The sequence below is a fragment of the Grampus griseus genome (assembly GCF_964374135.1).
Source record: "Grampus griseus genome assembly, chromosome: 1".
NCBI lineage: Eukaryota > Metazoa > Chordata > Mammalia > Artiodactyla > Delphinidae > Grampus > Grampus griseus.
The window spans coordinates 127,370,348-127,386,921 of NC_139017.1; the positions used below are offsets into that span (position 1 = coordinate 127,370,348).

General features: G+C 40.4%; 1 protein-coding gene across 1 annotated transcript in view; it reads right to left on the minus strand.

Moving 5' to 3' along the window:
* Nucleotides 1-16,574, minus strand: part of DNAJC6 (DnaJ heat shock protein family (Hsp40) member C6) — a gene marked incomplete at both ends in the record, with an annotated part of 91,031 nt that overhangs the window by 19,708 nt on the left and 54,749 nt on the right. The window contains 8 exons of the mRNA XM_082658697.1: nucleotides 1,403-1,837; nucleotides 4,088-4,168; nucleotides 4,269-4,462; nucleotides 5,344-5,423; nucleotides 9,597-9,714; nucleotides 10,616-10,810; nucleotides 11,322-11,455; nucleotides 15,718-15,840. Of these exons, the coding sequence (XP_082514823.1) occupies nucleotides 1,403-1,837; nucleotides 4,088-4,168; nucleotides 4,269-4,462; nucleotides 5,344-5,423; nucleotides 9,597-9,714; nucleotides 10,616-10,810; nucleotides 11,322-11,455; nucleotides 15,718-15,840 (1,360 nt within the window). The remainder of the gene's footprint in view (nucleotides 1-1,402; nucleotides 1,838-4,087; nucleotides 4,169-4,268; nucleotides 4,463-5,343; nucleotides 5,424-9,596; nucleotides 9,715-10,615; nucleotides 10,811-11,321; nucleotides 11,456-15,717; nucleotides 15,841-16,574) is intronic.

The following is a 16,574-nucleotide window of genomic DNA, read 5'->3' on the forward strand; positions in this document are numbered from 1 at the left end:
TAATACAGCTGGCCTCAATTTCATTGTCTATAACCTGAGGCACAGATTTACCTCATGTCTGAAAGGTCCCCTCTAGATCTGACCCTGGAACATAACTACCTGCCTGGGACTATGATGAATTAAATCAGTGAAAGTCACATAAGGTACACGGTCTTAAAAACATGACCATTGAGTACTATGCTATCTTGGATCCCGGGGACTTCTTTTCCTGACAGAGCTTTTGTTCACTGTGGTGAGTAAGAACTGCTGAAGGGTAGAGGAAATGGCCTGGGATTCAGGGCACCTGGCTCCACACTGCAGCTCCATCAATAACTAATGTAGGAACGTGAGCCTCAGCACCTACAGTCCATCTACAGAGATGCTCTACAGAGCATCTACAGACTCTGAAACTCACTCATGTAAAGAATGGCTCCAGTTGAACCACCATAAATCAAGACCAGCCCAAAGCCTTCTGAGAAGTGACGGATGATCCTGGGAAAGAAAGTTCCTAAAGGTTACCACATGCCTGGAGAGTGGAGACACTCCTCTTTACTCTTCCTAATGTGATGTCATCTTGGTTAATGGGGGATGATAACAAGGGCAGCTAGTTCTTTAGAAGCTATAATGGACCTCTGCTTACCCAACTCTACTGTCTTGCAAATGTTAAAGAACGGTGGATGACCAGTCACAGAAAGGGTTGAGTCTGTGGCAATGAGCAGAGTGAAGCTGACTGAGCCTCATGGGGCTCCAACTCTGTATCTGGCACCAACTGCTCTGCTCCGCCAGCTGTGCTGCTGGCAGCAGTCCCTTAAATATATCTTGAAGTAAGCAAGTACTTCTCTGCACAGCCAAAGTGTATTCAGAAAACTTCAATTCCAGGAAGGCATTACAGGAAAACTGAGGGAAAGCTCTGGAGTCAAATGGCCTGGTTTTGGACCCTAGGACTAGCTGTATAAAAGTATGCTACTAATTTGACCCTAAGCCTCTATTTCCTCAACTATAAAATGGAGATAATAGCACCTATTTACTGTGTTTTTATAAAGATTGAATTTATGGTTAGTGTCAAACTCCATGTTTGGCAAATAGTAAGTAGCCCACAAATAGTACCTGTTATCATTAACAACAATTCATCAATTTACATCTCCGAGCAGAAATAACTAAAGCAGTTCAGGGACTAAAGCCCTGAAAAAAAAGTTAAAGTAAGGGTGACAAGTTCAAATATTCATTCTTAGACTGTCCTACCAAAATGGACACTATTTCTATTTCCTCTTGTGGTCCCCACTGAGATGAAGATACAGACCTTTTGGGGACTACAAGGGAGATCAGAGAAGTCTAGATTATTAGGAAAGTTCGATTCCACCTGCTTGGCCCCAAAGTTATAATTCAACACTGAGAGGTACAGCGCAACATGAAAAAAAATTACCTTCTCCTACTCTCAGTGTTGGAGACGCAGAGGTGGAGGCGGTGGACCGGCGCGGTGTTGACTGGGTAGATGTAGGTCCACTCGGATGAAACACGTCGTCCACCCCTGACTGTCCAGCCCGGGCAGGGCCGGCTGCACCTCCACCCCCAAACAGGTCACTCAGAAGTTCGGAATTGGTGGGAGGAGCCGCCGGTGAAGAGAAGTTCTTACTCACTGCAGACCCTTCTAGACCCAGAAGGTCCACGTCCTCAGTGGGTGGAGGGGCAGCTGGCTCCTGCTGCTTTTTGCTGGGCTTCCTGGCTCCATGAGGTTTGTCGCCATTGGCATTGCCATGTGGGCTGGAAAGGGTCAGAAGTTCATCATCCGACTGCTCACTTTCCTGATTCACTAGGGCAGCGTGGTCCTCCTCACAGAATGATTTCTCCGATTTCTGATCTAAGGAAGGCCATTATGCCAGGAAACTGTTAGTTACCAGCCACGGCATTACTGCTTTTTGTTAGAGTCTATGTACATAACTTCAGAAAGAGAGAAAGAGAAGCCTGAAAAACACACAATGCTTTTAGACCCTTACCAATGGAAAACCTGGATGTATTTCACATTACATTCAATGACTACTTGTTGAGCATCTGAGAGGCAGTATAGCATAGGAGTGAAGAGCAAGAACTCTAGAATCAGCCTGAGTTTGAATCTCATCTCTGCTACTTACTGGCTCTGTGACACTGAGAAAGTGACTTTACTTCTCTGTGCCTTGGTTTTCTCCTCAGCAAAACGGGAGTAATAAATAGAACCTAGCTCACATTGACTATTGTGAAAATTACATGAGATGATATATGGAAAGTGCTCAGATCAATAGGAAGTAGTACTTAAGTGGTTTTTATTATTTTTTAAAATTACTACTATCATCATCGTCTTCTTCTTCTTCCCAGCACTATGCTCGGTGTTTTGAAAAAAAACATTATATCCTAGTCCTCTGCTGCCTCCTCTCACTTTTTCTTCTCCATGTGGCCTGCAGCCAAAAGCAAGGTCTTTCTCCCACAGTCTGGAGCAGAAGTGAAGCCCACACCTAATAAGTGAATAGAGGGAACGGCTCTGCTTAGGATGGTCCTTACACCAACCTAGGAGGAGACACTTTCTGCATAAAATGGGGGCCTCTTCTGGGGAAGGAATGGAGAGGCTGGTGAGTGACTTTCCAGGCCCTCCTTGAAACAGATCCCTCTTTCTAACTCTGTTACTTACTGTCAGATGGACCCACGTTCTAAATCAAGTACAGATCCACATCCCTCATCCCCAATTCTGAAATGCAAAAAGCTGTGAAAAAGGAAAGGTTTCCCTAAACTGGTGGAAAAATCTGACTGGGACTGACATGAAAGTTAGTTATAGTCTTCACTGATTTCACTCAGGGTTATGAGTTATGTTTCACTACAGACATTTTCACATGTTTGATAACACATTGTCTGAGATGCCACTGGGGGTTCTAAGTAATATGCAGTTTATGTACCGTATCATCTTTCTAACTTGCAAAAAATTCTGCATTCCTAAACCCATCTGGCTCTGCTGGGTTCAGATAAAAGATTGTGCATATGTGCTTAACCTATTTTATAGCCTGATAAGAATGATTTCTAAATTATTTACTAAAATAGCAGTGGAGAGTAAAAGTAAAGTTTTCTTAAAAGCCTTTATGTGAGGAAGAAAGATATAGGTGAAACTAAGAGGGGGTTGGGAAATCTACCTGCTATCTAGATTTCACTGGGTTTTCCAATTTTAAAAATGTTATTGGTCCCATTTCTCAGTAGAAAATTCTGAAAGCAAGACTTCGATTCAAAGGAATGCTATGAACAATTTTTTTATCAAACATGGAAAACTGTGTAGGCAATGGGAATCCTGTCTTATGTTTACATGGCAAAGGAAGGTCAATCAAGAGGATTTTAAGTACACTATCACCAAAGCCAGTTTCCTGCCCTTTTCTAAAGAAAGTCCTTGCCATGGAATTCTACATCGAACTTGGCAGTTAACCTCAGCAAACTCTAAAACAAGGATGGCGAATGGGTATCGATCAGAATGCCAATGCTAGTCTACTTACGGTAGCAGTCAGAAGTGTCACATCGGGAAGGATTCTAAACACATCTCCAGATTTGGCAAAAAAGGATATTGTGATCGAGCCCAATTTCTGCCAAGGTTGTTAAAGCAAGTAGCGGAGATATGTAGGCAAAGTTTTGCCTTCCCTGTCCCAGGGGAAGCTCACCTCTGCCCTGCTAGTGGTTAGAGCCTGGGCGGGGTGGGTGGAGTAGTGTGCCAGGTTTTATATTTTTAAGGGCAGGAGATAGAGTCCTTTGTTAATTTCTTTGTGTGCCAGCAGTGTAAAGGGAGATCCTAGAAAATATCATGATTGTTCATAAATCCAGGAAAGATGTGATCCAAAACACTGCATAGATAGAAAAGATAAAGTTCAGCTTAACATGGCCTTTTGCATCAATCTAAGAGCGTCCATGGAGTTCAAAGTAGGGAAGCTCCTGATCTGGAAAAGGAATGAGCAGGAAGAATGTGAAACAAAGAAGACCCTAGATGGATGACTTCTAAATGCTGCTTTACTTTAGGCTGCTTCGAGGACGCATCCTCTTTATACATACAAGAACCACATAACTTAACCACCTAACCATGTAACTTGGAAGAAATGCTTAGAAGTACCTTGCCAACAGAGAGTGGAAAAGAAGCCGCCTTGCCCAAAATGTCTGGGGTTGTCTGGAGGGATGTCTATTGGAGCCTGTCCTATAAGACAAAAGACATCAAGGAAGCACAGGAAATAAATCAATGTGAGAAATCACACAGAGGCTTCGTCCTGAAAACAAAACCACCAGGTGACTCATACCTCCTAAGACCAGAGTATCTTGATGCTCCTGGTGAGAAGAGAAGAGGATGCTAGGGTTGACATCTTTTGTGCAGTAATGTTCCCATGGGGGGGTTAAGTCTATCACTTTGTCATGGGGCTGTAGTTCCACATCCAGAGTCACCTGAAATAGCTGAGGATATTTTTCTGGTACATCACATGCATCCAACTCAGGCCTAAATAGGGATTTCAAAGAATAAGATCAGTGAAAAACAATGGAACCAGTATGATGTTCGGCACAGAAACCATTGTAGATTGATTCTTAGTTTCACTCTGAGACGCGTTTCTAGGGAAAAATCAACCATTAACCAGATGAGAGACTTTACTTTTCTGAGTCTCAGTTTCCTTATCTAGAGAAAAGAGGAAAATAATGCCTACCCATAGAATTTAAATACTACTGCACGTGAAAGCATTCTAGATAGCAGGGTGGATATATCCAGACAGTAAGCACTGGCAGGACCAAATCAGTTGTTAAAATAGTGAAATAAGCCCAGAGCTACCACCTTGAGCTCTTGAATGTCTACTCCTAAGCTGACCCCAGCAACTCCCACCTATCACCCCACCTTCAGCCACTCCCTTGAGTTCTCTAGGCCACACTTTAACAATAGCAACTAAGGGTGCTAGAATATTTGGTGCAGGGGGTCCCCCAGGACCCTGCTTCAGTGCTGTGGCCTGGCATCCATTCTGACTGGTCATTGCTCATATCATACTGCTGATTCCACTGCCTTCCATGTTGCAAAACACAAAGGGATACACAGACGCAAAGGATCACGGTATTGAAACTCTGTTCCCTCTTTGTTCACTCTTGTTCCCTCAGATGGTATTTTAGACCTTGCAATTTGAAGTCTGATCCACTTGTGTTTAGGACAAATCACACCCAACTGAAAGTTATAAAATGCAACCAGCCTCTGTATGTTGCTAAGCCACACGCTACAGCCCTGAAGCACAGGATTTGGGGGGAAGCTGCAGCATGGCACTAAGGAGCCTTTAGCACTTGACTCCTAGCATTTCACAGCTGCTTGGATTGAAAAGGGATTTTGGCCCAAGTAGCACTCACTTGGTGAACTTTAAAACTGTTGTGTCCAGTGGAATGAATCCAGTATGAAACTGAAGCTGGAATATCTGAGTGTTGGTCACCTAAAAATACAAGAGAAGCACATTATAATCAACCACTGAAAAGGGAATCAGATCCAAAGATTATGTTTGGGGGAGTCATACACCATCAACTGTTTCTATAGCGTCTTTGTTTTCTATGAATATTAAACAACCTCCTCATTTGGAGCTGACCCAGGTTCATTTCTAGCCTCTCCTCTCCACGAACTCTGCCTTGGCAAGCCATTCCTTTATCTGCTAATGCCCTATGTTCTTACACCTTGCAATACTTTGACTCATCCCATTCCTTCTGTCTAGGATGCACCTGCTCCAACCTCATGAACTCATCCTTCAAGGACCACCTTGAAAGGTCACATCCTCTGTAGCCTTTCTGAACCACCACTGGATAAAACAAACTGCTCCCATTATGACATTTCATCCTACCTCTACAATGGTAGTGGATATTTGTACATGTGTGAATTTCACCTGAGCTCCTTAAAGGCAGAGATACAGTTTTACTCTTGTCACTCCTAAACCCCTAGGCAATGACTGGCACAGAGTATGTACTTAGCAAATATTTAATGAATTAAAATACAATTACTTGCTATGAACATTAGGGTGCATATACCTTTTCAAATTAGTGTTTTCATTTTCTTCAGATAGATACCCAGGAGTGAAATTGCAGGATCATGTGGTAGTTCTACTTTTAATTTGGGCAAGGGGGCGGGGGGACTCCATACTGTTTTCCATATTGGTGTAGCAATTTACATCCCCCCCAACAGTGTACTAGGGTGCCCTTTCCTCCACACCTTTGCCATAATAACACTTGTTATTCCTTGTCTTTTTGATAATAGCCATTCTGATGGGTGTGAGGTGATAACTCACTGTGGTTTTGATTTGCATTTCCCTGATGATTAGTGATGTTGAGCATCTTTGCATGTGTCTGTTGGCCATCTGTATGTCTTCTTTGGGAAAAAAGGCCTATTTAGGTCTTCTGCCCATTTTTAAATTGTGTTTTTTTTTTTGTTTGTTTGTTTTTTAACATTGAGTTCATAGCAGCATTATTCACAACAGCCAAGATATGGAAGCAACCTAAGGGCTCACTGACAGATGAATGGATAAAGAAGATGTAATATATGGTTATTACTCAGCCATAAAAAAGAACGAAATCTTGCCACTTGCAACACAATGCATAGACCTGGAGGGTGTTATACCTAGTGAAGTAAGTCAGACAGAGGTAAATACTGTATGCTTTACTTATATGTGGACTCTGAAAACAAAACAAATGAACAAACATAACAAAACAGAAACAGACTCACAGACACATGGAACGAACTAGTGGTTGTCACAGGGGAGAAGGGTGAAATAGGTGAAGGGGATTAAGAGGCACAAATTACCAGTTATAAAATAAATAAGTCACCTGCCCATTTTTAACTGGGTTGTCTGTTTTTTTGATATTAAGTTCCATGAGCTGTTTGTATATTTTGGAGATTTATCCTTTGTCCATTGCTTCATTTGCAAATATTTTCTCCCACTCTGAGGTTGTCTTTTCATCTTGTTTATGGTTTCCTTTGCTGTGCAAAAGCTTTTAAATTTCATTAGGTCCCATTTGTTTATTTTTGGTTTTATTTTCATTACCCTAGGATGCGGGTCAAAAAAGATCTTGCTGTGGTTTACGACAAAGAGCGTTTTTCCTACATTTTCCTCTAAGAGTTTTATAGTGTCCAGTCTTACATTTAGGTCTTTAATCCATTTGGAGTTTCTTTTTGTGTATGCTGTTAGGGAGTGTTCTAATTTGATTCTTTTACATGTAGCTGTCCAGTTTTCCCAGCACCACTTATTGAAGAGGTTGTCTTTTCTCCATTGTATATTCTGGCCTCCTTTGTCATAAATTAGGTGACTATATGTCCGTGGGTTTATCCCTGGGCTTTCTATCCTGTACCACTGATCTATATTTCTGTTTTTGAACCTATTTGTAGGGCAGGAATAGAGACGTAGATGTAGAGAACGGACATGTGGACATGGGCGGGGGAAGAGGAGGGTGAGATGAATTGAGAGACTGGGTTTAACAAACCACTACATGTGTAAAATAGACAGCTAGTGGGAACCTGCTGTATAGCACAGGGAGGTCAGCTCGGTGCTCTGTGACAACCTAGATGGGTGGGATGGTGGGGGGTGGGAGGGAGGTCCAAGAGGGAGGGGATATATGTATACATATAGCTGATTCACTTCATTGTACAGCAGAAACTAACACAACACTGTAAAGCAATTATACTCCAATAAAAAATAAATAAATAAGTCACAAGGATGTAATGTATAGTACAGGGAATATAGTCAATATTTTATAATAACTCTGTATGGTGTGTAATCTATAAAAATAATGAATCACTATGTTGTACACTTGAAACTAATGTAACATTTTAAGTCAACTGTACTTCAATAAATAAAATTTTTTTAAATGCAATTACCTGTAGCGTTATTTGTGATATCCAAACGGTGGCAATAACGTAAATGTTCATCAAATGATGAAGAGATTAATAAAAGCTATATAACCGTACAATGGAATATTATCTGGGTATATAAAGAAGTACTGATATAGGCTACAACATGGATGAACCTTGAAAACATTAGGCTAAGTGAAAGAAGCCAGTCACAAAAGACCGCACATTGTATGATTCCATTTACATGAAATGTCCAACGTAGGCAAATCCATAGAAACAGAAAGTAGATTCCTGGTTGCCTAGGGAATGGAGGAGGAGGAATGGACAGTGGCTGCTAAGAGGTGTAGAGTTTCTTTCGTGGGTGTTGAAAATGTTTGGGAATTAGCGGTGCTGCACAACTCTTTGAAAATATTAAAAATAACTGTACACTTCAAAAGGGTGAATTTTATGTTATGTAAATTCTATCTCAATTTAAAAATTGAAAAAGTATGATTACTTAATCCCACATCCTCAATAGAAATATCTCCTCTCACCCCGATCCAAATAGGGCACTATAAAAAAGGCACAAGTTTCTAAAGGGCAAGGTTTGCTCTTTAGTCCTTGGGCTTCCATCTTCTGGCAAAACCATCTGGGGATCTTCCCAGACCGGGGCAGGAACCCGTGTCCCCTGCATCGGCAGGCGGACTCTCAACCACTGCGTCACCAGGGAAGCCCTGCAGTTTTCTTTTTTTAATTGAAGTATAGTTGCTTTACAATGTTGTGTCAGTTTCTGCTGCACAGCAAAGTGATTCAGTTATACATATTTATACATTCTTTTTTAATATTCTTTTCCATTATGGTTTATCACAGGATACTGAACATAGTTCCCTGTGCTATACAGTAGGACTTTGTTGTTTATCCATTCTATAATAGAATAGTTTGCTTCTGCTAATCCCAAACTCCCAATCCATCCCTCCCCCACCTCCCTCCCCCTTGGCAACCACAAGTCTATTTGCTATGTCTGTGAGTCTATTTCTGTCTCTTAGATAAGTTCATTTGTGTCATATTTTAGACTCCATATAAAAGTAATATCATATGGTATTTGTCTTTCTCTTCCCGGCTTACTTCATTTAGTATGATCATCTCTAAGTTCATCCATGTTGCTGCAAATGGCATTATTTCATTCTTTTTTATGGCTGAGTAGTATTCCATTATATATATATATATAATCGAATTTTTATATATATATTTATATATACATATATACACCACATTTTCTTTTTCTTTTTCTTTTTTCTCTCTGAATTCGGTCTTCGTTGCTGTGCGTGGGCTTTCTCTAGTTGTGGCAAGAGTGGGGGCTACTCTTCGTTGTGGTGCGTGGGCTTCTCATTTGCGGTGGCTTCTCTTGTTGCGGAGCACGGGCTCTAGGCGTGCGGGCTTCAGTAGCTATGGCACGCGGGCTCAGTAGTTGCAGCATGTGGGCCCTAAAGTGCAGACTCAGTAGTTGTGGTGCACAGGCTTAGTTGCTCCGCAGCATGTGGGATCTTCCCACACCAGGGATCGAGCCCGTGTCCCCTGCATTGGCAGGGGGAGTCTTAACCACTGTGCCACCAGGGAAGTCCCTCTACCACATTTTCTTTATCCATTCATCTGCTGATGGACATTTAGGTTGTTTCCAAAGGTAATCTTTAAATGTTTTTTCTGATTCTAAAACCAGAAGTCACTCAAGCCCAAAGTGAGGTACACTCCTATTAAAGGATCAGCTGAGCTTATATCATAATTCTTTCTGAAACCATACCTTAGCCTGTAGCCGGCTTCCAATGGTGGACCTCAAGTGATACATGGAAACAACCACATCTCCTTGCACAGTGATGCTCAAGGGAATGAAGATTTTTCCATCTTGGACACGGTACTCTCTTTAAACAGAGACAAAAGCATACACTGAGAGAGAGTCTAATCTGGAACAATAACACAGGTATACAGGCAGTCTTCTGTGGCTCTGGCCAAGGCACCTGTTGGCCCAGGCCTGAACCCAGGAACCATTTCTTATCTTAAGCAAAGTCAGGAGCACAGCAAGTGCCAACTGGATGCAAACTGGTTCTGCCACAGGATGCCACTGGTCTTATGCCAGGTCCTCTCTCTCGAACCCATCCTGATTTCTAGATAAATCAATTGCCCATTAGCAGAAAACGTTTTCCCCAAATACATGTAGCCCTGATGTATTTACCTTGCCCTAACTGTAAATTTATGATAAAAACAGAGAGAGAACAAAGAAGTCTAACTGAGATCAATATAGAAACAGCAATGAGATGCTCTGTGAGTATCTCATATACCAATTTTGAAATTCAATCTATTTCCAATCAATTTTATTTTCTGTTATCATCTAGTCCCTTCTTCCATATCTCCCACCACCTCCCACTGGTACTTGCTCTTTATTATAGATTCTATAACTTTTTAATTATATGAGCATCTACCTAGTTGCTCACCTAGAAACCTCATTCGTTCCTGATTCTTCCATTATCATCACCAATTCTTATCAAGGTCATCTCCTTCTTAAGTGTCCAGGTCTTCTGCCCTACACCACTGTCTGAACCCTTATTATAGCTCATGTTAGTCCCTTAGTTTGTATCACCATTTGAAGGGGGGCTACGGCATCCCTTGATTTAATTGTGCTTTTCTATGATTACCACCTATATTGAACACTTTTTTAAAATATCAGGCATTTCATAATGTAGTCCTCAAAGGAAGAATAGGATCCAACTTACACAGGAATGGAGCAGTTCACAAGAAGAAATGAAGAAAAGTATCATGACTTACTTCATTCGTTCAAAATCTGCACAAGTTGTATATATTTTGGTTTCTCCAATCAGTACATCACAGTAAGGGCGACATCCATTTCTCTGCTTGTTGAAAAAAGGAACTGGACTGACAGTGATCGACTTAATAGTGAGAGGCTTGAAGTGAGGGCGGTAGGGTTTGTCTGCTAGGAGGTCACACATGTAGCCCAGGTACCTAAAACACAAGACAGACATTCTGTTGGTGCGACCACAGCAGAAGAAATAAGCAGTTGGTTTGCTAGAATGTTTGCTCTCATAAATTATTAACCTACAATAAAAATTTACTGTGTTAATTCTTTAAACATCAACTGGCAAAAGAGAATGCTGCCATAACTTAGGAAAGCTTTTATCTAGTGACACTGCTGTACTTCCCCCTGAAGAGCTGACAAAGGGGTATTTATTAAATGAAAAAGCTTATGGGCATTTTACACTAGCTCAATATTTGATCTAGCAGATTAAATTTATCAGTTAAGGGCTAGCTTTAGAAAAAATATCAGAATTTATCATCAGACGCAGTTTTAACCCAAGAGGAAGTAAGGAGATGCAGTTTAAATAAGAGAAAGAAGAAACTGTGCCCAAAGAGAGAAGACAATACATCGATTATATAAAAAGGTTTTTCCCCTTTTTTTGGGACATGATACAAATTAGACCATGTCTGCGCCAACCCTGCATCTAGCTGACTTTACCTCCTGTGGGATGGCGAAAGTCCGATTCCTGGTCGCTTTGCGTAGAGTAATCGAACAGCTGGGCCAGGAGTAGAGTAGAGATTACAGAAAATGAACATAGCACCAACCAGAATTGATGATGCTGCCCGTCCATCCTATCAAAGAAAACGTATAAACTTGTCATAAACATGGATCGGTCAGGCACGCAACACTGAGAGTGGCTGGTACTTGCAATTAAAAGAAAGAGGTGAAGGGTGGGGAGTCTGGGCGTGGCGTGTGGAGGACAGAAATCTTAACTACATGTGCCTGTCAGTTCAAAACTGTTCACCTGAAAACCCAAATCTATCCCAGCTATTTAAATCACAAAGCAGCAAGGGAAGACGGATTCTTAGGATACAACTGACTCTCTGCTAACCTAAGAAACCCAGCAATATAAATTAGATTTGTACATATTTACTGAGAAATAATCTAGTTTTCAAAGTAACTTTGGACTTGTAGGATCAGAATAGTTGAGGTCTCTCAGTTTAGGGTGAAGGTAAAGAGTTCTCAGGTTAGGCAAATACTGCTTTTTGGAATATGCGATGTGTGTATTTTACCCAGAGTTATGTTCCTAGATGGATATAAAATAAAGAAGCTTCACCTGATTCAACCGCACTCAGTAAAGGAATGCAAGCGATGACATTCCTGACAGATGGTGAGCAGCTTCTTCTAGAATGCTTTAAGTGACAAGGAGCATCCTGCTTCTGGACGGACTTCACAAAGTTCTTCCTTATACTTGAACGTGCTGAGCTGCAGTCTATTCCACTCAACGATCCTCATTCTTCCTTCTCTCTGGACAAAGTGTAAACCTACTCCTTTCTCCCTGGGACAACCCTTCACATATCTGAAATACTCTCCCTTTCCATCAACTTTTCTATTTTCCAGGTTGAAAACATACCCAATCTGTGATAATTTTATGTCACAACTTGATTGGACTGAGAGATGCCCAAAGAGCCGGTAGAACATTATTTCTGGGTGTGTCTGTGAGGGCGTTTCTGGAAGAGATCAGCATTTGAATCAGTAGACTGAGTGGAGATTCGCCCTCACCAAAGTGGGCTGGCATCATCCAACCTGTTGAGGGTCCAAATAGAACAAAAAGGCAAAGGAAGGGAGAATTCTCTTTGTCTTCTTGAGCTGGGACCCCCATCTTCTCCCTGTTCTTGGACATCGGAGCTCTTGGCTTTCAGACCTACACCAGCGGCTCCCTTGGTTCTCAGGGCTTCGAACATGGACTAAATGTTACCACTGGCTTTCCTGGTTCTCCATCTTGCAGGAGGCAGATTGTGGGACTTCTAGGCCTCCAGAATCACTTGAGCCAATTCCTATAATAAACCTCCTCTTACCTATGTATCTCTACACATATCCTGTCAGTTCTGTTTCTCTGGAGAACCCTGACTACTACACAATCCCTTCAATTCTTCCTCATTTGATGTTCCATTTTAAGAGACATCATCATTCAGTGGACTTCCTCTTAACAGACTCCAGTTTTAAAACAACAGCCTTAAATGTGCTGCCCAGATGTGAAATGCAAGATATAAGATGTGCTCTGACCAAACTAGAGAGGAAATATCATCTTCCTTAGTGTGGTAAGAACCCTCTGCTTTTATTAACATAACCCCAGGCTAAACTAGTTTAAATGTAAGCTAAATCACACCATGAGCTCTTATTGATCTTTCTATTCACTAAAACTGTTAGTTCTTTTTCAAATGATGTGTTAATGGACAAACACACTTAATCTTTTAGAACCAGAATTCAGGACTTTACATTTACCCTGTGTTTAATTTCACACTGGTAGTTTCTATGAAATGACCCATCTGAGAAAACTGAGAAGCTTGCCTCCACATTTTCAAAGCTGTAATAAAAGGGCAACCAAATGCAACCTTTTCCTGGGAGGATGCTGATCCATTAGTCACCTATCTTTGGAAGCAATATTCAGCCAATAGTTGTCTAAATGTCTAAAAATTTAGCCCCAATTTCTCCATCTTGAATATAAGAAATGGGGAAATATCTCGCAGGACTCCAATAAACTATTTCTACTAATCTATTCGTCTTGTTCCGAAAGTCCAGTTGGTTTGATATGTGTGTTCATAATGAATCGATGTGGACTCCTTTTTTCTAAGAGTTTCAAATCATCTGTGCACAAACTGTGTTCGAATTTCACCTTGAATTGCCATCAGGCTCATCAGCCTGTAACTTTCCAGGATCAACCTCCTCCATCTTTTGGAAAAAAAATCTCCTCTCCTTTCTTCACTGGCACTCTTCTTCCTGTTTCCTCAATACTGCATAAGGAACCCATAATTGCTTTTCCAAGTGCTTTTAGCATTCTGTCACATAATTTAAGTCTAGAGAGTGGATTATTTTTAAGTATTGTGACGCTCTTTTACTATCTCCCTACCTCTCAGCTTTGTCTTAATTATCAGTGTTACTCCCTTTCTAGCTTGACATCTGTTCCCCCATGAAGGAACAGAATAAAGGACTTAAGATTATACCGTGTGCCTCCAGCATTTGTTGTTGTCCCTATTCCAAGGACAGTTTTCTTTAAAAAGACATTTTTCTCAATCTTAATTCTTTTTAGAATTTAGTCTTCCTGACACTCTTTTAACAGGTTCATGGCTCTTAGATATGTGTTCCCTCCTTTTATCAGCCATGCAGGTCTTTTTTAAAGTTTTCTTAGTTTTTTTAATTAAAAGATGAATATATGATTATTTTTAATAAAACAGCAGTATATATAGGATAAAAATAAATGCTCCCACCTCCAGCTGCAATTCCACTTCCAAAGACTTGGTGCAGACTTCCAACTCATGCATGTCCTTTTTCAGTAAGCCTAGAGAGCAGGCTATAGGGTCTTCACTCTTTGTATGTCTCTTCTTTTTTCTTCTTCATTGGGTTTTTATTTGTTATGATTGTATCATTAGAACTGGGAGCCTCTGGTCTCTCTCGAGCCATCTTCTCTTACAAAGCTGCCAGACCTAGGCTCGCTGAACTTTTAGAAAGTTCTCGAGTGAAGAAAAAAATCACCAAAGTACCTAAAGGCTGCTTAGTCTCTAAAAATAATCTGTCCTTTATACAACCTGTTCTGTCTCTGAAAGGAAAACCCTTTGGCCTTTCACATTAAACTCCTATGAAGCACCAAGTGTTCTTCTTTTATTACCAAGAATTTGGGGTTCTGAGATGGAAAGAAGAAAAAATCTCAGCTTTCATCCCTCTTTTAGCCAACTAGCTCTCAAGAAAGAGGGAGAAAATCATCAACTAAGATTATAGCAAAAAATACACCTTGAAGTTTACAGAAGCAATGAATAGTTCTAGTATTTATGCTCAGATTTCATTTGTGTGTTCATTTCTTTATATATCCAATCGCTTATTCAAATCTTTCATACCTTGTGACTTTCTGTTTGAATAAAAAAAAAAAAATCCCACAAGGACTCAGAGGCAAAAAATATACAAATCAATTTTCACTGCAAAGTAAAGGAGCTGTTACAGTGGAGGATTCCTGGACTGAATGTCAATATTATGAGATAGAGTGAGTGTGTTTTGTGTTTGGTAATTGCAATCATTGTTGCTTTTGTTGTGGTCATCCATTTACAATGCTTGGTGTCAGTTTATTTATCTCTTGTAAAAATAAAATACAGTGTTAAAAAAAAATATTTCATACCTGGGATTCCAAAGTAAAAAAGGCACAGTTCTTGCCCACAGGATGCTAACAGTCTAGTGGGGAAACAGGCAGGCCACCAGAGTATGATGATGCAGTATATTAAATGCTTAAATCCAAAGACATTTAGATATATAGGTTGAATGTCCATATTGTCAAAAAAGATTTTACCTAAAGTTGAGTTTTAAACAATAGGCAAGAGCCCTCCAGAGGAAGGTTGGGGAAAGGGATTCTAGGAAGTCAGTGGTCAGAAAAATCCTCAGTTCCACTGGGAATTGCTATAAAATACAGTCAATCTATGTGACTACTTATAAGGGCATAGATGTCTTTTTATTTCATTTTTATTCAAACATAAAGGTAAGAAAAGAATATTCCAGTGTGCTTATGTCAATTCTATTCATCCAAAACTCAATGGCATTTTTGCCTATGCACACACAGCTCTTGTTTCTATCTCTTCTATAATAGCTAGCACATTCCAGAGGCCCTGTATCATGTGGGTTGTATACATATCTGCCTCTCCCACTGGTATTCGAGCTTTAGGGCAAGAATAATAAGCTTTCCCCTCATTTTATATCCTTCACATCACCTAATTCCTAAGTGGGTTCTTAAGAAATGCTTATTCAACTTAAGCACTACCTGGTTCACCAGTCTGTGTAAGGCCATTTGTATTTGACCAAACCAAACCAGCATGAATGATAGCCACAACAGCAACAAGAAAAGGTTACTCACCAAGCAATGGACAACACAGACATTTTTGGGATTCTGTAGTAGCCAGTTATACATATTCCGACACACAGCAAAGAGGTTGTGCAGACTGGGGGCCTGCCTGATGGGCCAACTGCATTCTGAGACCTAAAGGAACACAGCGGAAGGAAATGAATTCGCCAAGCGACTTCCTCTCCATGGGCAGGTAGCACACCAAACAACTTCTGGAAGTGACACTACATTCTCTTTTAATACAGCAGAAAGAGTTGGGAACAGGGTCCAAACACAGAAAGAAGAGTTTAATCCTGCAATTTTTTTAATACAAAAATTCTGTTTCGGTAAACATATTTTGAAATATTGGGTTGGCCAAAAAGTTCCTTCGAGTTTTTGTAAGCGCTTACGGAAAAACCCGAACGAACTTTTTGGCCAATCCAAAACATTTAAAATTAAACTAGATGATTTAACATACATATTTGGATTTTTAAAGGTTCCAGTATTTGGATTTCAAAGGTTCAATGTTCCACTGCATTTAATTTCTATTTAGTATAAAATGTTTTGACCTGCCTACTAGATGCTTAATTATAGGATTACATTATAAATCCTGCACTATCCCTAATTTTATCCAAGATGATAAAAGTGAAAACACGAAAAAGTGCTGCTGGATAAGCTAAAGATAGGCTTTTTCAAGGGTCTTATTTCTTCCTCTTTTAATGAGGGAACCTACAACTCCATGGGGGCAACCTCTAGCATTTTCATTCATCTAACACACATGTTCATTTTAACACATTATAGGATATCAGCTATGTTCCTAGAATTCTGCTTGGCTCTGATCTGTACAACAGTCATATAAGACAGGTACTAATATGGTCTCTATTTTGCAG